Source organism: Bombina bombina, chromosome 1, assembly GCF_027579735.1.
Source record: "Bombina bombina isolate aBomBom1 chromosome 1, aBomBom1.pri, whole genome shotgun sequence".
NCBI classification, from domain to species: domain Eukaryota; kingdom Metazoa; phylum Chordata; class Amphibia; order Anura; family Bombinatoridae; genus Bombina; species Bombina bombina.
The window spans coordinates 1,075,802,953-1,075,828,630 of NC_069499.1; the positions used below are offsets into that span (position 1 = coordinate 1,075,802,953).

The window sequence follows — 25,678 nt, forward strand, 5'->3', positions numbered from 1 at the left end:
TAAAGTAACTTTATATCCAAATTGTGCATAGGTTCAAAAGAAGGATGTTTAAAAATCTTGGAACCAATTTCAAACTCCACAGGGGAGTAGACGACTTGATTACTGGACTGATTCTGCTCAGAGCCTGAACGAAGGACTGAATGTCAGGTAGTCAAACCCACTTGCTGTGTAACAGGACTGAGAAAGCCTAAAATTTACCTTTTAAGAAACTAGCTGTGAGTCCCTTATCAAGGCCCTCCTGCAGAAACTGGAGAATTTGTGGAATCTGTACGGAATGCCATGAATAACCTTGCTTAAACCAGGATAAATAAAGCTTCCACCCCTTGTGGTAAATCTTCCTAGTAACAGGCTTACAAGCCTGAATAAATATCAATAATGAGTCAGAGAAACCTCTCTGAACAAGAATCAACTGTTCAATCTCCATGCAGTTAAGTTGAGAGATTTTAGGTTTTAATAGAAGAAAGGGGATTTGAGATAGAAGGTCTGATCTCAGAGGTAGACGGCAAGGAGGTGCTTTAGACATTCTCACCAGATCTGCGTACCAGGTCCTGCAAGGCCACGCTTTTAGAGATTCTCCTGTTTGAGGCATGCTACCACTCACAGAAGCACAATTAGAAGAAACAGTTATACAAGGTTGTACTTCCATTGAGCGGTCAATGCATCTATCAGCTTTGCCTGGACATCCCTCAACCTCGGGCCGTACCGCGGTAACTTATGATTCAGGCAAGAAGCCATGAGATCTTTATCTGTCATCCTCACCTGGTCATGTCATGGTCGAAAACCTTTTGACTGAGAGACCATTCCCCTAAATGAAGAGTTTGATGACTTAAGTGATCCACTTCCCAGTTGTCCACTCCTGAGATATAAATAGCTGATATAATACACGTATACCTTTCCATCCAAGACAGAATGCGAGACACCTCCTGCATGGCTAGGGAACTCCTCTTTACCCCTTGATGATTTATGTACGCCACTGTCATCACATTGTCTGTAAATAGAACTGAGCATAGGAGTGCCCACACTTGTAATACATGGAAGATTGCTCTGAGCTCTAAAATATTGATGTGTAATGAGGTCTCCTGAGGAGATGAAACACCTTGGACCCTCTGATGGCCCCATACTAAGCTCCATTGCAAAAGCTTGGCATCCGTGGTGATTATCTCCCATGTTGGATGATGGAAACTCATGTCTATAAAAAGTGGATGAGGGGATATCCACAACCTCAGAGACTGTCTGGTAAAGTGGCCCAAATTTATAAATTGTGAAAGATCTGAATGGTCTCCATTCCATTGCCGTAGCATGCACAATTGCAGAGGTCTAAGAGGCAACCTTGCAAATGGGATGGAGTCTGACCCAGCCGCCATGAAGCCCACTTCTTCCATGCACTGAGCTACAGAAGGAGAAGGATTCCTCTAGAGGTCCCGACAAGCTGACTGGAGTTAAAGTTTGTGCTGCTCTGTTAAAAAGATCTTAATGACCTCCGACTTTATGAGTACTCCCAAGAAACACACTCTTGCTTGAGGTGTGAGAGAACTCTTGGAAACGTTTATTATCCAATCGTAGCTGCAAAGGAACAGAAAGTAACTTTTCTGTGTGAGGGATTGTAAAAGGCAAAGATTGTGCCTGAACCAAGATATCGTCCAGGTAAGGAGCCACTGCTATTCCCTGAAGCCGAATTTCAGATAGAAGAGTTCCCAACACTTTGGTAACAATTATGGGAGCTGTAGATAACCTGAAGGGTAGAGCCATGAATTGGTACTGATGGTGGTCTAGATGAATAGGGATGTGAAGATATGCATCCTTCAGATCTATTGTAGACATGAACTACCCTTGAAGCACTAAGGGAAGAATTGATCTGATGGTTTCCATCTTGAAAGACGGTACTTTGAAAAATGTGTTCAATGTCTTTAGCATTAATGTGAACAAACTGTATGATTGCATCACAGATGAATAAATTTGCTGTCTTCAAAGGCTGAATCCGATTTTGTATCTCCTCCAAAGAAGATTCCTTAGAAACTAAATCAGATAAGGAATCCCACCAGAGAGCTGCTGCTCCAGCAACTGTGGCAATACACTTTAGGGCATGCTCTACAAAAAGTCCTTCTAAGGGCTATTGTTATTGTAACTTTAAGTGTTGGCTTTTATTTTGGGGTGGTTTTGCTTTTAAAAAGGGGCCCTAGTTTTAGTATAGGCATAACTGTGTTTTTTATTTTTAGTAGAGTTTATTTTTTCTGTAATGATAGGTTTGTTATTTTTTGTAAATTTACTGTAGTGTTTGTTATATTTTGAAATTTAGGGGGTGTTAGCTTAGAGGTGGGTGGGTTAGGTAGTTAAGTAGTGTAGGGGTAGTTTGCATTGGGGGGGTTGTGGTGGTGTATGGGGTTAATAGGTTAGGTGGTGGTTAGATCTTTAGGTTATAGCAGATTAGGGGTTAATAGTGTAAGTTGCACTAAGGGTGAGGGCGTGTAAGGGGTTAATTGTTTATTTTAGTATTGAATTTATATCCTATGTTAAAATGTCTAATGCATATTATTTTAAGTATTGTATTGAATTTAAAATATAGTTATTTTTTATTGTTATTTTTATTATTTTAAGAATAAATATATCATTTAAATTATATATTTATGTATAAATAAAATGAACAATCAAAAATAACTACATTTTAAATTAAAGCGACATAGTTCCTATAGCTACAACAGGGAGTTTTTTGTATACTTTATTAGTCAGGTAGATTGCAAACATTATGTAGGTGTAGGCATTCTGTGGGAGTTAGCTGGGCGTCCCAGGGGGAGTATAGGGAAGAGATTATGTAGGTGTAGGCAGGTATTAAGGAGTTAGCTGGGCGTCCCAGGGGGAGTATAGGGAAGAGATTATGTAGGTGTAGGCAGGTATTAAGGAGTTAGCTGGGCATTCCAGGGGAAGTATAGCTAGACAATGACGTAGGTGTAGGCGTTCTGTGGGAGTTAGCTGGGTGTTCCTAATGGAGTAACCTGTACTTTGGTAGGGATACATCACCAGCAGTGCAATATATTCCAATCTCTAAAGTACAGGTTACGAGTAGGGTGTCAGCCATGTTTGTCTTGCCACCTTTTCAATGGCGAAACTTTACAGTGTGAGGCAGTTCATGTAGGTTTAGGGAAAGAAAGGTCACACAGGCAATATTTGAAGTGTTCCGACACAGAAACTGTGTCTGCGCTGTGTAAGAACACTTCAAATACGGCCCCCTTCCCTGCCCGCTGAAAATGCCGACAAGTGGCGATGTTGTGATGTTTTGTTGACGTAGTGCTGCCCATTATATCCTATGGGAGACACATTACACTCTCCAGCACTTCACAAGTCCGCCCCCTTTTTTTTATTGAAAATATGTTGATGCTTTAAATATCGGGGCCTCACAGTTTGAGATATAATTTTACCTGATAATAAAATGTTCATATATTAAACAATGTAATTTGTTTTAATTGTTCATATTTAAGAAATCTATGTCGATATTTATTTGACTTGTTTTTTGGCGCTCCCTTATTCTTTATACTAAATGCAATTAAAGGGACACTGAACCCAAATTTTTTCTTTCGTGATTCGGATAGAGCATGAAATTTTAAGCATCTTTCTAATTTACTCCTATTATCACATTTTCTTTATTCTCTTGTTATCTTTATTTGAAATGCAAGAATGTAAGTTTAGATGCCGGCCCATTTTTGGTGAAAACCTTGGTTGTCCTTGCTGATTGGTGGATAAATTCATCCACCAATAAAAAAGTGCTGTCCATCGATCTGAACCAAAAAAAAGCTTAAATGCCTTCTTTTTCAAATAAAGATAGCAAGAGAAAAAAGAAAAATTGATAACAGGAGTAAATTAGAAAGTTGCTTACAATTGCATGCTCTATCTGAATCATGAAATAAAGAATTTGAGTTCAGTGTCCCTTTAAGATTATATTAGATTTTTGGGGAGTTTGTGTATATGTCCCTGTGGCGCTGACTATTGTGAGACCTAGTTTGTGATTGCCCCTGCGCCAGAACATAATAGACATGTAATACAAGATTGTGTGCTAATTATACTGCGATCCTGCAATACTTATAGCTCACCCTGTGTTATCAATAGCGCTCCACTTGTAATATAGGACTATGGATTTCAATTTCACTTTGATGCCCCTTTCAATTTTCTCTTTTCTTTGAAAAATGTTTCTCTGTATGCAATTTGCTGATTTTTATAACACTATTAAATCCGAACCAAAAGGATGTGCAGAACAGCTTGTAGTTTAAAAAGGCAATACTTTATTTTATAACAAATAAAAGTTACGTATACTCTCCATGGATGGTCAAAGAGTGTACAAGAGATGAAACAGTATACGCGTTTCGGTGCTAGCCGTAATCACTACTATCAGTAGTGATTACGGCTAGCGCCGAAATGCGTATACTGTTTCATTTCATAACAAATAAAAGTTACGTATACTCTCCATGGATGGTCAAAGAGCGTACAAGAGATGAAACAGTATACGCGTTTCAGTGCTAAACGTAATCACTACTATCAGTAGTGATTACGGCTAGCGCCGAAACGCTTATACTGTTTAATCTCTTGTACACTCTTTGACCATCCATGGAGAGTATACGTAACTTTTATTTGTTATGAAATAAAGTATTGACTTTTTAAACTACAAGCTGTTCTGCACATCCTTTTGGTTCGGATTTACTTGCCTGCATTGGAGCAGCTTTTTACACCTTTATGAGGCACATCTTCTTCCATTTGAAAGGCTCCGTTAGCGGCTGGCTGCCCTGGTTACCCAGATGGTTTTTGCCGTCCGTCCCCTAAACTGCAGGTGATTGGACATAAGTCGGATCTTCGCAAGAGGTATCACGTGATCGGATTGGAAACACAGTGTTCATGCTGTGAGGCATGGAGGAGCAGCGAGAGGGAGCTGGTATACCCACCTCAATTTGTCACTGTATACTTCCGAGGCTGCACGGATACTCTACGGCAGCGGTCGCCAACCAGTGGTCCATGGACCACTGGTGGTCCACGAGAAGATGTTGGTGGTCCTTGACACCATCAAGCAGGAATTAATCTCCTCTGATGGTGTCACCCCCATCGCGCCGCAACTCCCTCCAGTGCCTTGCTGGAATTCAGTGAAAACCGACGGAGGAGGAGTTAAATTACAATCTCCCTATGCACATTGCGTAGTACTGCGCAACTTGCGTAGCTAGATTGTATTTTTAACTTTTCCCGCCCGGCGCGCTGCTCAGAGGAAGATGCTTCCATTCTAAAGCCAGCAGAGGTTGGTATAGTCTTGGCTTGAATTAGTGGAATTAAAGTATATAAAAAAAAGATTTTTTTTTCCTCATATTCCATTTATTTTCTCCCCTTTACCTGTCTCTTTATAGTAGTTTTCCTAATTCCTTCAGATGGACTTACATCAATGTTTGCCTTCCTCCCCTCCATCTTCTTTTTGTTTTATTAAATATTAATTATTTTTCATTGTAATAATTTTCCAGTACACAAAGCCATTCCACCTGAATTCCAGTAATTGCCATCCAGCAGATCAGCCATACCCCACTAGTATTATAGTAATTACCAGTAACATCAGTCGTGGTTAGCTCACATCCATATTGAGAGCTTTCTGATATAAACTTAATTTATGACTCCAATGTCTGTCCAAGATCATAAGTAGTTTTGAATAATTCCTAGCTGGGGAGGTAACTTGGAAGTCTTGTGGTCCTTTTAAACATAATTCTTTGTTTTCCACTTTCTGCCTCTGTTTCCAGCTCAAAAGTTGGCACTCACTCTTCATCTGTCATTTGGAAGTGTTCTCTCAGTTCTGTCATTCAGTTAGGTAATTCCAACCAAAAAAAGCTTAAAAATGTGTAAATATATACATAATGTTAACTTAGCTATGGTTATACTAGTTATGTAAAGTATGTGTGTGTGTGTATATATATATATATATATATATATATATATATATATATATATATATATACACAGGTAGCCCTCGTTTTACAATGGTTCAATTTACACCGTTTCAGAATAACAACCTTTTTTTCCAGTCATGTGACTGCTATTGAGAAGCATTGAGAAGCAGTGCATTTATTAAAATAGCCAGTAGGTGAGCTGTCCGCTTGTGTTGCAGCAAAGCCAATCAAGCTGAAATTAATCAGTTTAACCAGACCTGAGCTATCGAGCAGATTTCAAAGGAACAAGATCTTCCTGTCTATAAATCAGTCCATATTGGAATGCATAGAAAGAACTGTTTGCAGAAAAATGCAAGTGAAGTCTGTGTTGTGTGATTATTTTATTAGGTTTATAATGCTGTTTAGCAAATGTTTTTGTTCATTTAACTTAGTTTAATTATATTTTCTGTGTTGTGTGATTATTTTATTAGATTTATAATGCTGTTTAGCATTTAAAGTGTTCATTTCAAAGCTTTAAAAATAATGTATTAGGTGTTACTTATGACAATTTTGAGAGGGGCCTGGAACCTATCTCCCTCACTTCCCATTGACTTACATAATAAACTGGGTTTCAATTTACAACGGTTTCGATTTACAACCATTCCTTCTGGAACCTAACCCTGGCGTAAACTGAGGGCTACCTGTATATATATATGTATATATGTATATATATATATATATATATATATATATATATATTTATATTATACATACATACATACATTATAGAGGTTTGTACCTTTTTTTAAAAAAAAAATGTTTAGTGGTCCACGGGATTCAAATTTGTGATTTTAGTGGTCCCTGAGGTCCGAAAGGTTGGCGACCCCTGCTCTACGGGATACAGATTTCACTGGACATGCCTCCTTTTTTCAACAGAGCCTACTCTTGTTCATTCAGCAGAATCGAGTGAGTTAATTCACTGTTTACTCTGTAACACCCCCTCAGGTAATGCAGTTACTTAGTTATTTGCTTGTCAAGCGCTGTTGATACAGTTTGATACACTGTTCGCAACTTATGTAGTTATTGCATTTATTTAAGAGGTTTCAGTGAACATCACAGCTCACCCACATAGTAGGTTTCACACTTTTTTGGAAGACTATATGGTACATGATTGTATTTCTTGCCTTAACCAGTTCAAACTGGGTCCAGCATTTCTTTGTTGGTTCTGTAATAACACTATTAAAGACATTCTTTGTAAGTCACTGTGAAGAGAATAGCTCTTGAAAGTTTTTTATTTTAAAAAAAAATAAAGTTAATCAAACAATGTACTATATATTTTTGCTATTATTTTCTCTATTACACCCTTAAATGGACACTGAACCCAATTTTTTTCTTTAGTGACTCAGATAGAGCATGCAATTTTAAGCAACTTTCTAATTTACTCCTATTATCAATTTTTCTTCTTTCTCTTGCTATCTTTTTTTTTAAAAAAGAAGGCATCTAAGCTATTTTTTGGTTCAGTTCAATGGACAGCACTTGTTTATTGGTGGGTGAATGTATCCACCAATCAGCAAGAACAAACCAGGTTGTTCACCAAAAATGGACCGGCATCTAAACTTACATTCTTGCTTTTAGAATATAGATACCAAGAGAATGAAGAAATTTTGATAATAGGAGTAAATTAGAAAGTTGCTTAAAATCGCATGCTCTATCTGAATCACGAAAGAAAAAATGTGGGTTCAGTGTCCCTTTAAAGGGATATGAAACACAATATTGGTTTATATAGTGTATATATATATATATATACTGTATATATATATATATATATTTATATATGTATGTGCATGTGTATGTTTTATATATATATATTTTTTTTTTTCTTTTCAATTGTGCACTTTTTATTTGAAATCTTTTATATTTCTTTATCTTGCTGGGTTGATCAAAGCGAACACAGTGGAAGAAATCAATTTAGTTAGAACAACGTCACCATCAAGGAATTTACAGAGTGATCTTAGTAACATAAAGGATTTATATGTTGTTTTAAGGGTGATGAGACATTTTGCTTAACAAAACAGTGGACCCAAATTTTGTGCAAGTTCCCAAAACATCACACAGGAAATGGTGGGAATTGTTGGAAATGCTACATAGAAAAAATGTGTATTTTACCTCTTACTGTGAGTCTTTATGCTGCCAAACAGGGACAGTTCATCAACACTGAAATCTGTGTTTAAGAAGTCAAAACTTTCCAAAGCTGACTCGACCATCAAACTCTCCATTGAAGAATGTTGTCGACTGGCATCTTTAGCCTGCACGCAACCACAGACAAAGCTTTTGAAATATGTTTACCATTAGGTACAAAAAAAAAAGAACAATAATGAGTTGGTGAAATGCAAAAAATTTGAAAGAAAATACAGAATTTAATAGCAAATAAGAAATAGGGATGTTAACATTTGTTGTTGAGAAATTCAGATGGCATTATTTATATAGAAAGAGAGATACTAAAGTACTCTGACAATAACCCTTGTTGCCGTAAGACATATATATATAAATGCATATACACATACATATGTGTGTATATTTCTATCTATATATCTATATATATCTATATATATATCTATATATATATATATATATATATATATATACAGTATATATATATATATATATATATATAGAGAGAGAGAGAGAGAGAGAGAGAGAGAGAGAGAGAGAGAGAGAGAGAGAGAGAGAGAGAGAGAGAGAGAGAGAGACACACAGAGAGAAAGAAAGCGAGAGACACACTATGAAAATAACTGTTGTTGTCTACAGAAAAAAGAGCTATTTTGCATAGTCTTGCTACCAATATTGTACTTTTTAAAAATTGAATTAAACCAAGCAGTAGGTCAGTAGTTTTTGATGTGGTGATATCTTTAGAATAAAAAATTTGGTACATGTATTTGGTTTGGCAAATGCTACAAAACTGGAATGCGTGAAATTAATTCCTTAAGTATGTTTTAAGATCTAAAGTTGTCAATCATATTAGCTTTGGATTGTAATGACAAGTTATTATTAATTATATTTTATTATATCTATATGGTCTAAACTGTTTTGTAACAATCTAACAGAGAATCATGCAGAGTGCTTTCAATAAGATCTCATGTGTTTTTCAAATCCAAGGCAGTTCCAATGCATCAGAAAATGCTTTTCAAACAGGCTCTCGCGTGATTTTTGGCTTAATTTAAATCAACAACCTTGATCTCTATCGGCTAGATTAAGAGTTTGGCGCTAGCCGTAAAAACCAGCGTTAGAGGCTCCTAACGCTGGTTTTGGGCTACCGCTGGTATTTAGAGTGAGTCAGGTAAGGGTCTAACGCTCACTTTGCAGCCGCGACTTTTCAATACCGCAGATCCCCCTACGCCATTTGCGTATCCTATCTTTTCAATGGGATCTTCCTAACGCTGGTATTTAGAGTCTTGGCTGAAGTGAACGTTAGAAATCTAACGAAAAAACTCCAGCCGCAGAAAAAAGTCAGGAGTTAAGAGCTTTATGGGCTAACGCCGGTTCATAAAGCTCTTAACTACTGTGCTCTAAAGTACACTAACACCCATAAACGACCTATGTACCCCTAAACCGAGGCCCCCCCACATCGCCGCCACTCTAATAAAAAATTTTTAACCCCTAATCTGCAGACCGCACATCGCCGCCACCTACGTTATCCCTATGTACCCCTAATCTGCTGCCCCTAACACCGCCAACCCCTATATTATATTTATTAACCCCTATTCTGCCGCCACCAACGTCGCTGCTACCTTACCTACAATTATTAACCCCTAATCTGCCGACCGGACCTCACCGCTACTATAATAAAGTTATTAACCCCTAATCCGCCTCACTCCCGCCTCAATAACCCTATAATAAATAGTATTAACCCCTAATCTGCCCTCCCTAACATCGCCGAGACCTAACTTCAAGTATTAACCCCTAATCTGCCGACCGGACCTCACCTCTACTATAATAAATGTATTAACCCCTAAAGCTAAGTCTAACCTTAACACTAACACCCCCCTAAGTTAAATATAATTTAAATCTAACGAAATAAATTAACTCTTATTAAATAAATTATTCCTATTTAAAGCTAAATACTTACCTGTAAAATAAACCATAATATAGCTACAATATAAATTATAATTATACTGTAGCTATTTTAGGATTTATATTTATTTTACAGGCAACTTTGTATTTATTTTAACCAGGTAAAATAGCTATTAAATAGTTAATAACTATTTAATGGCTACCTAGTTAAAATAATTACAAAATTACCTGTAAAATAAATCCTAACCTAAGTTACAATTAAACCTAATACTACACTATCAATAAATTAATTAAATAAAATACCTACAATTAAATCTAACACTACATTATCAATAAATTAATTACATGAAATACCTACAAATAAATACAATTAAATAAACTAACTAAAGTACAAAAAATAAAAAAAGCTAAGTTACAAAAAATAAATTTTTTAATTACAAACATAATAAAAATATTACAACAATTTTAAGCTAATTACACCTACTCTAAGCCCCCTAATAAAATAACAAAGCCCCCCAAAATAAAAATATGCCCTACCCTATTCTAAAATTAAAATAGAAAAGCTCTTTTACCTTACCAGCCCTTAAAAGGGCCTTTTGCGGGGCATGCCCCAAAGAATTCAGCTCTTTTGCCTGTAAAAATAAACACAATACCCCCCCAACATTACAACCCACCACCCACATACCCCTAATCTAACCCAAACCCCCCTTAAATAAACCTAACACTAAGCCCCTGAAGATCTTCCTACCTTATCTTCACCACACCGGGTATCAGTGATCCGTCCAGGCTCCGAAATCTTCATCCAAGCCCAAGCGGGGGCTGGAGATCCATCATCCGGCTGAAGTCTTCTATCAAGCGGCAAGAAGAAGTCCAGAAGAGGCTCCAAAGTGTTCATCCTATCCGGGCAGAAGAGGAGATCCGGACCGGCAACCATCTTCATCCAAGCGGCATCTTCTATCTTCATCCGATGACGAGCGGCTCCATCTTGAAGACCTCCGGCGTGGATCCATCCTCTTCTTCCGACGTCCTAAGTCCGAATGAAGGTTCCTTTAAATGACGTCATCCAAAATGGCATCGCTCGAATTCCGATTGGCTAATAGGATTCTATCAGCCAATTGGAATTAAGGTAGGGAAAATCTGATTGGCTGATTGAATCAGCCAATCAGATTGAGCTTGCATTCTATTGGCTGTTCCGATCAGCCAATAGAATGCGAGCTCAATCTGATTGGCTGATTCGATCAGCCAATCGGATTGAACTTGAATCTGATTGGCTGATTCCATCAGCCAATCAGATTTGTCCTACCTTAATTCCGATTGGCTGATAGAATCCTATCAGCCAATCGGAATTCGAGGGTCGCCATCTTGGATGACGTCATTTAAAGGAACCTTCATTCGGACTTAGGACGTCGGAAGAAGAGGATGGATCCACGCCGGAGGTCTTCAAGGTGGAGCCGCTCGTCATCGGATGAAGATAGAAGATGCCGCTTGGGTGAAGATGGTTGCCGGTCCGGATCTCCTCTTCTGCCCGGATAGGATGAACACTTTGGAGCCTCTTCTGGACTTCTTCTTGACGCTTGATAGAAGACTTCAGCCGGATGATGGATCTCCAGCCCCCGCTTGGGCTTAGATGAAGATTTCGGAGCCTGGACGGATAGCTGATTCCCGGTGTGGTGAAGATAAGGTAGGAAGATCTTCAGGGGCTTAGTGTTAGGTTTATTTAAGGGGGGTTTGGGTTAGATTAGGGGTATGTGGGTGGTGGGTTGTAATGTTGGGGGGGTATTGTGTTTATTTTTACAGGCAAAAGAGCTGAATTCTTTGGGGCATGCCCTGCAAAAGGCCCTTTTAAGGGCTGGTACGGTAAAAGAGCTTTTCTATTTTAATTTTAGAATAGGGTAGGGCATTTTTTTATTTTGGGGGTCTTTGTTATTTTATTAGCGGGCTTAGAGTAGGTGTAATTAGCTTAAAATTGTTGTAATATTTTTATTATGTTTGTAATTAATTTTTTTATTTTTTGTAACTTAGCTTTTTTTATTTTTTGTACTTTAGTTAGTTTATTTAATTGTATTTATTTGTAGGTATTTCATGTAATTAATTTATTGATAGTGTAGTGTGAGATTTAATTGTAGGTATTTTATTTAATTAATTTATTGATAGTTTAGTGTTAGGTTTAATTGTAACTTAGGTTAGAATTTATTTTACAGGTAATTTTGTAATTATTTTAACTAGGTAGCTATTAAATAGTTATTAACTATTTAATAGCTATTGTACCTGGTTAAAATAATTACAAAGTTGCCTGTAAAATAAATATTATTCCTAAAATAGCTACAATATAATTATAATTTATATTGTAGCTATATTAGGGTTTATTTTACAGGTAAGTATTTAGCTTTAAATAGGAATAATTTATTTAATAAGAGTTAATTTATTTTGTTAGATTTAAATTATATTTAATTTATGGGGGTGTTAGTGTTAAGATTAGACTTAGCTTTAGGGGTTAATACATTTATTATAGTAGAGGTGAGGTCCGGTCGGCAGATTAGGGGTTAATACTTGAAGTTAGGTGTCAGCGATGTTAGGGAGGGCAGATTAGGGGTTAATACTATTTATTATAGGGTTAGTGAGGCGGATTAGGGGTTAATACATTTATTATAGTAGCGGTGAGGTCCGGTCGGCAGATTAGGGGTTAATTATTGTAGGTAGCTGGCGGCGACGTTGTGGGGGGCAGATTAGGGGTTAATAAATATAATATAGGGGTCGGCGGTGTTAGGGGCAGCAGATTAGGGGTACATAGGTATAACGTAGGTTGCGGCGGTGTACGGAGCGGCAGATTAGGGGTTAAAAAAATATGCAGGGGTCAGCGATAGCGGGGGCGGCAGATTAGGGGTTAATAAGTGTAAGGTTAGGGGTGTTTAGACTCGGGGTTCATGTTAGAGTGTTAGGTGCAGACTTAGAAAATGTTTCCCCATAGAAAACAATGGGGCTGCGTTAGGAGCTGAACGCTGCTTTTTTGCAGGTATTAGGTTTTTTTTCAGCTCAAACTGCCCCATTGTTTTCTATGGGGGAATCGTGCACAAGCACGTTTTTTAAGCTGGCCGCGTCCGTAAGCACCGCTGGTATTGAGAGTTGCAGTGGCGGTAAATATGCTATACGCTCCCTTTTTGGAGCCTAATGCAGCCCTTCTGTGAACTCTAAATACCAGCGGTATTTAAAAGGTGCGGGGGGAAAAAAGCCAGCGTTAGCTACGCGGGTCGTTACCGACAAAACTCTAAATCTAGCCGTATGTTTCTTATAGTTGTTTATATTTTTACCTAATTTGAATTTTAGAAAACACAATGTTCTATTTTATTGGTAAATTATATAATTAATTTACAGTAAATAAGTATTATTTGTTTTTATATAATTTCATAGTTTGATATTTTTATCATGCTGCCCTTTAATATGTGCCTAGACATCTCAGGTTCACTTTCATACCTTAATTCTGTCCTTGAAATTCAGAAGTGGGTGCACCATCTCCTTGAGTTTTAATCTTTCCAAAGCATCTAGCTTGAGCAGGTCTAAAACGTCTTCCAATTGATACCCAATGGAAACTCTTCTTCCACTTTCATTACAATTCAGTAGCTTTTTCTTAGTATCCATCCTCTCATCCATAAGTGACACAGTAGTCATACTGTCTCCAATGGAACCTGTGCTTGTATCTTGGTCAAAGTCTAACCTTGAAGGCTTAATGACCTGACGAGCACCATAATGGCTTGGTGTTTCTCTGAGTATATCTAAAGTTTCATGGGTTGAAGATTGTATTAAGCCCTCTAACTCATTTCCATTTTGTAATAGTTCTTCTGATGGTGAACATGGCAGAATTTCCCCATAAGAGGATGTTCTAACATGATGCTCTCTGTTCTCATTTTCATCAGAAGAGTTCCTTAGATTGTGGAAGTTAGTCCCTTCAGTATATGGTTCGTTATCTCTTCTGTCCATATCTAAAGCTTTACCTGCCAAGTAGCTGAGAATACATGGTGTTTGTATATCTTTGTCAACAGTGGAAAATGTACTGTCTAAATCACTTTGCTGGAAAGTGGACTACAAAGAAAAAAGAAAAACAGTTGTATAAATATTTTTTTTTTTATGAATTTCAGGTATTAGTGATTACAAATATTTGTAGGGCTCCGATCTAAGACAGCTAATTCCCATTACAAACAATAATTGCTGCTAAAGTAACTAAATGCATTTTTTGTGTTCCTTTAATTGTTGCCTTTATTTATCTTTAAGATGAGGAACTTTTTTCTTGAACATTAATCACAATCATGTAGGAACAAATTAAAATGGCCATTGACAATGGGAATGGATTGTGTGAACCTTCTGTCCAACTAAGCCAAACCTGATATGGACATTCTAATGCAAAAAATACCTTAACGTAACAAATAACATACTTACAAGATAAAATTTGTCTCTGAAACTGGGAGTGCTCGGTGGAGTCCAGCTATATAAAGATACTTTCCTGCTTGTAGAAAATTTTGTGGTTGTTCCTGGTGTTGAAAGAAGTTTATTATTGTCAAAGGGACTGCAAAATAAAGATGAACATAGGACTAATTAATGGCAGAATAAATTAAAAAAACATATAATAATAATAATAATATAAAAATAAAAAGCATTTACCAATTGACTCAATAGAGAATATTTAACAAAATAAATTTTATCTAATTATATAATTATTAACATATTTTGGAATCACTATATTAAATATTCTGGCAACGTTGAGCACAGCACCAACTTATATACACTGATCTCCAGATGTTGTTGATGGGTCCCTGCTCACCCTTTAAACTTGAACAAGTGATATGATACAACAGCACTACTCCATTCAAATTGGACACAAATTCCCTTTATTGAGGTAATAATAATATGATAATGCAGAATACAGCGGCATTTCGTGCAGTAAGTTCAATTAAGTATGGCTTGTTCTTTACTAAATATTCTGCAATTTGATAAAACAAAATCACATTCCAGCTAATGTTCTAATTTTTAATGAAAACATTAATGCTAACATACAGTTACTTGTTTTTAAACCAAAATTTGCTTTAATGTATATGCCCATCAAACTATCACCTAGATTTAGAGTTTTGCGGCCAAAGGGGTGCGTTAGCTACGCGTTTTTTTTTTCTAGCGCTGCTTCTAAACAACGCTGGTATTTAGAGTTCTCTGAATGGCTGCAAAAAGGGAGCATAGAGCATAATTTTCCGCCACTTCAACTCTCAATACCAGCGTTGCTTACGGTAGCGGCTAGCTGGAAAAACGTGCTTGTGCACGATTCCCCCATAGGAAACAATGGGGAAGTTTGGGCAGCAAAAAAACCTAACACCTGCAAAAAAGCAGCGTTAAGCTCCTAACGCAGCCCCATTGTTTCCTATGGGGAAACAGTTTCTAAGTCTGCACCTAACACCCTAACATGAACCCCGAGTCTAAACACCCCTAACCTTACACTTATTAACCCCTAATCTACCGCCCCCGCTATCACTGACCCCTGCAGTACACTATTAACCCCTAATCTGCCGCTCCAGACACCGATGCAACCTGTATTATACCTATGTACCCCTAATCTGCTGCCCCTAACATTGCCGACCCCTATATTATATTTATTAACCCCTAATCTGCCCCCCCAACATCACCGCTACCTTACCTACACTTATTAACCCCTAGTCTGCCGACCGGCCCTCACCGCTACTATGATAAATGTATTAAACCCTAAAGCAAAGTCTAACCCTAACCCTAACACCCCTCTAAGTTAATATAATTTTATTCTAACGAAATAAATGAACTCTTATTAAATAAAGTATTCATATTTAAAGCTAAATACTTACCTGTAAAATAAACTCTAATATAGCTACAATATAACGAATAATTATATTGTAGCTATTTTAGGATTTATATTTATTTTACAGGCAACTTTGTATTTATTTTAACTAGGTACAATAGCTATTAAATAGTTATTTACTATTTATTAGCTACCTAGTTAAACTAATTACAAAATTACCTGTAAAATAAATCCTAACCTAAGTTACAATTAAACCTAACACTACACTATCAATAAATTAATTAAATAAATTAACTACAATTACATACAATTAAATAAACGAAACTAAATTACAAAAACAAACAAACACTAAATTACAAAAAATAAAAAAACAATACAAGAATTTTAAGCTAATTACAAATACTCTAAGCCCCCTAATAAAATAACAAAGCCTACCAAAATAAAAAAAATTCACTACCCTAATCTAAATTAAAACAGTTAACAGCTCTATTACCTTACCAGCCCTTAAAAGGGCTTTTTGCGGGGCATGCCCCAAAGAAATCAGCTCTTTTGCCTGTAAAAAAAAACACAATACCACCCCCCAACATTACAACCCACCACCCACATACCCCTACTCTAACCCAAACCCCCTTAAATAAACCTAACACTACCCCCTGAAGATCTCCCTACCTTGAGCCGTGTTCACCCAGCCGGGCACCGATGGACCAAAAGAAGACATCCGGAGTGGCAGAAGTCTTCATCCTATCCGGCCAGAAGAGGACATCCAGACCGGCAGACATCTTCATCCAAGCGGAATCTTCTATCTTCATCCATCCGACGAGGAGCGGCTCCATCTTCAAGACCTCGGGTGCGGAACATCCTTCTTCAACGACATCCATCTTGGATGACGTCACTTAAAGGAACCTTCATTCGTCGGGTAGTCGTCGTTGAAGAAGGATGTTCCGCGCCGGAGGTCTTTTAGATGGAGTCGCTCCTCGTCGGATGGATGAAGATAGTAAATGCCGCTTGGATGAAGATGTCTGCCGGTCCGAATGTCCTCTTCTGCCCGGATAGGATGAAGACTTCTGCCGCTCCGGATGTCTTCTTTTGGTCCATCGGTGCCCGGCTGGGTGAACACGGCTCAAGGTAGGGAGATCTTCAGGGGGGTAGTGTTAGGTTTAGTTAAGGGGGGTTTGGGTTAGTATAGGGGAATGTGGGTGGTGGGTTGTAATGTTGGGGGGTGGTATTGAGTTTTTTTTTTACAGGTAATAGAGCTGTTAACTTTTTTAATTTAGATTAGGGTAGGGAATTTTTTTTATTTTGGGGGGCTTTGTTATTTTATTAGGGGGCTTAGAGTAGGTGTAATTAGCTTAAAATTCTTGTAATCTTTTTTTATTTTTTGTAATTTAGTGTTTGTTTTTTTGGTAATTTAGTTTAGTTTATTTAATTGTATGTAATTGTAGTTAATTTATGTAATTAATTTATTGATAGTGTAGTGTTAGGTTTAATTGTAACTTAGGTTAGGATTTATTTTACAGGTAATTTTGTAATTATGTTAACTAGGTAGCTATTAAATAGTAAATAACTATTTAATATCTATTGTACCTAAATACAAAGTTGCCTGTAAAATAAATATAAATCCTAAAATAGCTACAATATAATTATTCGTTATATTGCAGCTATATTAGGGTTTATTTTACAGGTAAGTATTTAGCTTTAAATAGGAATACTTTATTTAATAAGAGTTTATTTCGTTAGAATAAAATTATATTTAACTTAGGGGGGTGTTAAGGTTAGGGTTAGACTTAGCTTTAGGGGTTAATACATTTATTATAGTAGCGGCGAGGTCCGGTCGGCAGATTAGGGGTTAATACATGAAGTTAGGTGGCGGCGATGTTAGGGAGGGCAGATTAGGGGTTAATACTATTTATTATAGGGTTTGCGAGGCGGGAGTGTGGTGGTTTAGGGGTTAATACATTTATTAGAGTGGCGGCGAGGTCCGGTCGGCAGATTAGGGGTTAATAAGTGTAGGTAAGGTAGTGGCGATGTTGGGGGGCAGATTAGGGGTTAATAAATATTATGTAGGTGTCGGAAATGTTAGGGGCAGCATATTAGGGGTACATAGGTATAATGTAGGTGGCGACGATGTGCAGTCGGCAGATTAGGGGTTAAAAAAATTATTATAGTGGCGGCGATGTGGGGGGACCTCGGTTTAGGGGTACATAGGTAGTTTATGGGTGTTAGTGTACTTTAGAGCACAGTAGATAAGAGCTTTATGAACCGGCGTTAGCCCAGAAAGCTCTTAACTACTGACTTTTTTCTGCAGCTGGAGTCTTGTCGGTAGAGGGTCTAATGCTCACTTCAGCCAAGAGTCTAAATACCGGCGTTAGGAAGATCCCATTGAAAAGATAGGATACGCAATTGATGTAAGGGGATCTGCGGTATGGAAAAGTCACGGCTTGGAAGTGAGCTTTAGACCCTTTCCTGGCTGACTCTAAATACCAGCGGGTGGTAAAAAGCAGCGTTAGGAGCCCTTAACGCTGCTTTTGACAGCTACCGCAGAACTCTAAATCTAGGCATATGAAAATTAACTTAACACTCCTCTCTATGGATAAATCAATAATCAGGCTGTGTCATAAATGTCTTGACAAAAGTATAACCAGTTATTGTACAGCGCTTTGTTAAAAAACATAATAATTATTGAGTCGTACTGTCCAGAGGAGTATACGGCAATGATAAAGATTGCCACCCACTTGCCTGAAAGTGAATCAGAAGTCCAGGATGGACAGTTAGAACCCGCCACTCCTGATATAATGTGGCTATGTAAACTTTTCAGTATGGGTGGAAGCCCTGCCGATATGAGCTGTGCTAGTCTACAGCGGCTGTCTAGAAACAAAGTGTGCTACAGTACAGGACTCTAGGTTTCTCCATTGTTTAAGAAGATTTACATGAAAAATCTGTTCTTTCTTCCAGGGATCAGGCATAGTAATTTTGTAGTTTACGGGACTTAATTTATCTATACCTTCTTAGGGGCCCTGCCAATGTGCCAGATGTTTGCTTTCTATTGTTGGCACTAATATCATCACCCTGTCTCCTGGTTGAAACAGCCTAATGGTATCACTTCTGTCATCAATTAGTTTCTGAAAGCCCTGTGGTTTGTCCATATGCTGGCAATCAGCCAATCAGATTGAGCTTGCATTCTATTGGCTATTCCAATCAGCCAATAGAATGCGAGCTCAATCTGATTGGCTGATTGGATCAGCCAATCCGATTGAACTTGAATCTGATTGGCTGATTCAATCAGCCAATCAGATTTTTTCCTACCTTAATTGCGATTGGCTGATAGAATCCTATCAGCCAATCGGAATTCGAGGGACGCCATCTTGGATGACGTCACTTAAAGGAACCTTCATTCGTCGGGTAGTCGTCGTTGAAGAAGGATGTTCCGCGCCGGAGGTCTTTTAGATGGAGCCGCTCCTCGTCAGATGGATGAAGATAGTAAATGCTGCTTGGATGAAGATGTCTGCCGGTCCAGATGTCCTCTTCTGCCCGGATAGGATGAAGACTTCTGCCGCTCCGGATGTCTTCTTTTGGTCCATCGGTGCCCGGCTGGGTGAACACGGCTCAAGGTAGGGAGATCTTCAGGGGGGTAGTGTTAGGTTTAGTTAAGGGGGGTTTGGGTTAGTATAGGGGAATGTGGGTGGTGGGTTGTAATTTTGGGGGGTGGTATTGAGGTTTTTTTTACAGGTAATAGAGCTGTTAACTTTTTTAATTTAGATTAGGGTAGGGAATTTTTTTTATTTTGGGGGGCTTTGTTATTTTATTAGGGGGCTTAGAGTAGGTGTAATTAGCTTAAAATTCTTGTAATCTTTTTTTATTTTTTGTAATTTAGTGGGGTTTTTTTTTGGTAATTTAGTTTAGTTTATTTAATTGTATGTAATTGTAGTTATTTATGTAATTAATTTATTGATAGTGTAGTGTTAGGTTTAATTGTAACTTAGGTTAGGATTTATTTTACAGGTAATTTTGTAATTATGTTAACTAGGTAGCTATTAAATAGTAAATAACTATTTAATAGCTATTGTACCTAGTTAAAATAAATACAAAGTTGCCTGTAAAATAAATATAAATCCTAAAATAGCTACATTATAATTATTCGTTATATTGCAGCTATATTAGGGTTTATTTTACAGGTAAGTATTTAGCTTTAAATAGGAATACTTTATTTAATAAGAGTTTATTTCGTTAGAATAAAATTATATTTAACTTAGGGGGGTGTTAAGGTTAGGGTTAGACTTAGCTTTAGGGGTTAATACATTTATTATAGTAGCGGCGAGGTCCGGTCGGCAGATTAGGGGTTAATACATGAAGTTAGGTGGCGGCGATGTTAAGGAGGGCAGATTAGGGGTTAATACTATTTATTATAGGGTTTGCGAGGCGGGAGTGTGGCGGTTTAGGGGTTAATACATTTATTAGAGTGGAGGCGAGGTCCGGTCGGCAGATTAGGGGTTAATAAGTGTAGGTAAGGTAGCGGCGATGTTGGGGGGGCAGATTAGGGGTTAATAAATATTATGTAGGTGTCGGCGATGTTAGGGGCAGCATATTGGGGTACATAGGTATAATGTAGGTGGCGACGATGTGCGGTCGGCAGATTAGGGGTTAAAAAAATTATTATAGTGGCGGCGATGTGGGGGGACCTCGGTTTAGGGGTACATAGGTAGTTTATGGGTGTTAGTGTACTTTAGAGCACAGTAGATAAGAGCTTTATGAACCGGCGTTAGCCCAGAAAGCTCTTAACTACTGACATTTTTCTGCGGCTGGAGTCTTGTCGGTAGAGGGTCTAATGCTCACTTCAGCCAAGACTCTAAATACCGGCGTTAGGAAGATCCCATTGAAAAGATAGGATACGCAATTGATGTAAGGGGATCTGCGGTATGGAAAAGTCACGGCTTGGAAGTGAGCTTTAGACCCTTTCCTGGCTGACTCTAAATACCAGCGGGTGGTAAAAAGCAGCGTTAGGAGCCCTTAACGCTGCTTTTGACAGCTACCGCAGAACTCTAAATCTAGGCATATGAAAATTAACTTAACACTCCTCTCTATGGATAAATCAATAATCAGGCTGTGTCATAAATGTCTTGACAAAAGTATAACCAGTTATTGTACAGCGCTTTGTTAAAAAACATAATAATTATTGAGTCGTACTGTCCAGAGGAGTATACGGCAATGATAAAGATTGCCACCCACTTGCCTGAAAGTGAATCAGAAGTCCAGGATGGACAGTTACAACCCGCCACTCCTGATATAATGTGGCTATGTAAACTTTTCAGTATGGGTGGAAGCCCTGCCGATATGAGCTGTGCTAGTCTACAGCGGCTGTCTAGAAACAAAGTGTGCTACAGTACAGGACTCTAGGTTTCTCCATTGTTTAAGAAGATGTACATGAAAAATCTGTTCTTTCTTCCAGGGATCAGGCATAGTAATTTTGTAGTTTACGGGACTTAATTTATCTATACCTTCTTAGGGGCCCTGCCAATGTGCCAGATGTTTGCTTTCTATTGTTGGCACTAATATCATCACCCTGTCTCCTGGTTGAAACAGCCTAATGGTATCACTTCTGTCATCAATTAGTTTCTGAAAGCCCTGTGGTTTGTCCATATGCTGGCAAACCTTTCAATGGGGTCTATTTATCAAGCTCCGAACTTGATGCCCCGTGTTTCTGGAGAGTCTTCAGGCTCGCCAGAAACACAAGCCAATAGAATGCGAGCTCAATCTGATTGGCTGATTGGATCAGCCAATCGGATTGAACTATATTCTGATTGGCTGATTCCATCAGCCAATCAGAAAATTCCTACCTTAATTCCGATTGGCTGATAGAATCCTATCAGCCAATCGGAATTCGAGGGACGCCATCTTGGATGACGTCCCTTAAAGGAACCGTCATTCGTCGTCTAGTCGTCGGAAGAAGAGGATGGATCCGCGCTGGAGGTCTTCAAGATGGAGCCGGTCGTCATCGGATGGAAGAAGATAGAAGATGCCGCTTGGAGAAGATGTTTGCCGGTCCGGATGTCCTCTTCTTGCCGGATAGGAGGAAGACTTTGGACCCTCTTCTGGACTTCTTCAGTGGATGTCTAGCCCCCGCTTGGGTTGGATGAAGATCTTGGAGCCAGGACGGATCGGTGAACCTGGCATGGTGAAGACAAGGTAGGAAGATCATCAGGGGGGTAGTGTTAGGTTTATTTAAGGGGGGTTTGGGTTAGATTAGGGGTATGTGGGTGGTGGGTTGTAATGTTGGGGGGGGGGTATTGTATGTTTTTTTTTACAGGCAAAAGAGCTGAAATTCTTGGGGCATGCCCCGCAATGGGCCCTGTTCAGGGCTGGTAAGGTAAAAGAGCTTGTAATATTTGTATTTTAGAATAGGGTAGGGAATTTTTTATTTTGGGGGGCTTTGTTATTTTATTAGGGGGCTTAGAGTAGGTGTAATTAGTTTAAAATTGTTGTAATATTTTTCTTATGTTTGTAAATATTTTATTATTTTCTGTAACTTAGTTCTTTTTTATTTTTTGTACTTTAGATAGTTTATTTAATTTTATTTATTTGTAGCAATTGTGTTTAATTAATTTATTGATAGTGTAGTGTTAGGTTAATTGTAGGTAATTGTAGGTAGTTTATTTAATTATTTTATTGATAGGGTAGTGTTAGGTTTAATTATATCTTAGGTTAGGATTTATTTTACAGGTAAATTTGTAATTATTTTAACTAGGTAACTATTAAATAGTTCTTAACTATTTAATAGCTATTGTACCTGGTTAAAATAATTACAAAGTTGCCTGTAAAATAAATATTAATCCTAAAATAGCTATAATATAATTATAATTTATATTGTAGCTATATTAGGGTTTATTTTACAGGTAAGTATTTAGCTTTAAATAGGAATTATTTATTTAATAAGAGTTAATTTATTTCGTTAGATAAAAATTATATTTAAGTTAGGGGGGTGTTAGTGTTAGGGTTAGACTTAGCTTTAGGGGTTAATACATTTATTAGAATAGCGGTGAGCTCCGGTCCGCAGATTAGGGGTTAATAATTGAAGGTAGGTGTCGGCGATGTTAGGGAGGGCAGATTAGGGGTTAATACTATTTATGATAGGGTTAGTGAGGCGGATTAGGGGTTAATAACTTTATTATAGTAGCGCTCAGGTCCGCTCGGCAGATTAGGGGTTAATAAGTGTAGGTAGGTGTCGGCGACGTTGTGGGGGGCAGATTAGGGGTTAATAAATATAACATAGGGGTCGGCGATGTTAGGGGTAGCAGATTAGGGGTACATAGGGATAACGTAGGTGGCGGCGATTTGCGGTCGGAAGATTAGGGGTTAATTATTTTAAGTAGCTTGCGGCGACGTTGTGGGGGGCAAGTTAGGGGTTAATAGATATAATACAGGGGTCGGCGGTGTTAGGGGCAGCAGATTAGGGGTACATAAGTATAACGTAGGTGGCGGTCGGCAGATTAGGGGTTAAAAATTTTAATCGAGTGGCGGCGATGTGGGGGGACCTCGGTTTAGGGGTACATAGGTAGTTTATGGGTGTTAGTGTACTTTAGGGTACAGTAGTTAAGAGCTTTATAAACCGGCGTTAGCCAGAAAGCTCTTAACTCCTGCTATTTTCAGGCGGCTGGAATCTTGTCGTTAGAGCTCTAACGCTCACTGCAGAAACGACTCTAAATACCGGCGTTAGGAAGATCCCATTGAAAAGATAGGCTACGCAAATGGCGTAGGGGGATCTGCGGTATGGAAAAGTCGCGGCTGTAAAGTGAGCGTTAGACCCTTTAATCACTGACTCCAAATACCAGCGGGCGCCCAAAACCAGCGTTAGGAGCCTCTAACGCTGGTTTTGACGGCTACCGCCGAACTCTAAATCTAGGCCTAAATATGCACATCTATGGTAAATCACCATAGAACAGGCTAACAATGATATTGAGCCAGTTATTCGTTTCTGTGAGTGCTCTTCTCTCTGTATGTATTTTGTCTCCCTATGGGAAAAAAGGGCAACCAGACGGGGGGGAGAGGAACAGGAAATTGAATGCAGACAAGACACAGCAGATGGTAACGGATGATTTAGTAATTAACATCTCCTCAGCGACTCTAGATCCCTTAACTACTTCAATTTTACAAAAGGGATTATCGTTTATCCCTATTGTAACCCCTAATTTTTTTTTAATTGAAGCAGATCTTCAAAGATTCTTTAGAAGCCTGAGGTTTAAAGCATTTTTTGCCACCCATCCCCAGACTACACAACATGAGGGTTTTGCAGACACTTTAGTTGACTTCCACACACAGGTTCAAGAGTTAAGGTCCAGGAGTACAGCACATGCTCTATTATCTAACAACACTGTAGAATATTTTATTAATTTGGTTAAAAAAGATTTTGAGAAAATGAAAAAAAAGGGAGTTAAATTGGGTATCTCTAACCTTACTATGGCTGAAAGGAAGGGTCTTGATGTTTTAAAATCCAGAAGTGACCTGATCATTAAGCCCATGGATAAGGGCGGAGCTTTGGTCATAATGGATAAGACACAATATATGGCTGAAATTTACCATCAGTTAAGTGTTGAGGGTAACTATTTGAAATTAACATTCAACCCTATCACTAAATTTCAGACATATATTCAGTCCATCATAGATATGGCTTTAGACAATTGTATTATTACTAAAAAACAAGCGTTTTTTTTATTCAGAAAGACCCTGTAATACCGGTAATCTATTGTCTACCCAAGGTACATAAATGCCTCAATAATCCACCAGGCAGGCCAATTGTGGCCAGTACCAATTTGATTTTTCCACCAATTTCAATTTTGGAGGACACATCTGATGTTTTGCGGAATATTGAGAATTTGCAAGTTGATCAAGACTATATTCTAGTAACCCTAGATATTAAAAGCTTATATACCTCGATACCACACAAAGGGGGTCTTAAATGCATAGGAGACCAATTGAATAGGATGACACTCTATTCACCAAGGGAACGCATGCTTATTATGGATCTGTTAGATACGGTATAGACAAGAAACTATTTTCTATTTGAAGATTCCTTCTATTTGCAGACCAAAGGCACTGCCATGGGGGCCAACATGGCCCCCACATATGCAACTTTATATGTACATGAATTTGAAAAAACTTTTTGTATATCCATGACACTTTCAAAAAATACTGCAAGTTTTGGAAAAGGTACATTGATGACGTCTTTATTATCTGGACAGGGGATGTTTATTCTTTACTTTCTTTTTTAGAAGAATTGAATACATTAGATTCAAAACTCCAATTCACTATGAAATATGATCTATGTACCAAAAACTTTTTGGATATTATTGTATCATTGAGTAATGTGCTCTTGTCCACAGACTTATTCATAAAACAGATAGATAGGAATAATCTTCTGGCATTTACCAGTTTTCATCCTCCACAAACATTATAGAGCCTTCCTTTCAGCCAACTTTTACGTGCAAAAAGAATCATCAACGATGAGACATGGTTGAATGATCAATTTAACGATTTCTTTTGTAGGTTTGAAAGTAGGGGTTATCCTACGGATTTATTAGAAACTAATAAATTTAAAGTAGACCTTATTCCTCATGAACAACTAATGGAGAAAAAAAAAAAAATAGAACCCTTAATGATAGGATTCCTTTTGTGGTACCATATGGATACCACATCCAGCCTCTAAAGAATGTATTCAAAAAACACTTATCTGTGTTATCTGAGGATAGGATTCTAGCTAATACCTTTAAAGATTTCCCTTTATTTTCGTACAAAAGGAATCGCAATTTGAGAGATACCCTTGTTAAGGCTGATGTGGGCCCTGGCCAGAATAGAGTAGTCAATAGCGAGGTACCTAATGGCACCTTTCTGTGCAACAACTGTGCACAGTGTAACTCGATCCAACCAG

General features: G+C 38.0%; 1 protein-coding gene across 1 annotated transcript in view; it reads right to left on the minus strand.

Moving 5' to 3' along the window:
* Window positions 1–25,678, minus strand: part of RIPOR3 (RIPOR family member 3) — a 626,178-nt gene that overhangs the window by 183,203 nt on the left and 417,297 nt on the right. The window contains exons 12-14 of the mRNA XM_053692678.1: window positions 14,385–14,511; window positions 13,425–14,030; window positions 8,049–8,188 (exon numbers count right to left, since the gene is read on the minus strand). Of these exons, the coding sequence (XP_053548653.1) occupies window positions 8,049–8,188; window positions 13,425–14,030; window positions 14,385–14,511 (873 nt within the window). The remainder of the gene's footprint in view (window positions 1–8,048; window positions 8,189–13,424; window positions 14,031–14,384; window positions 14,512–25,678) is intronic.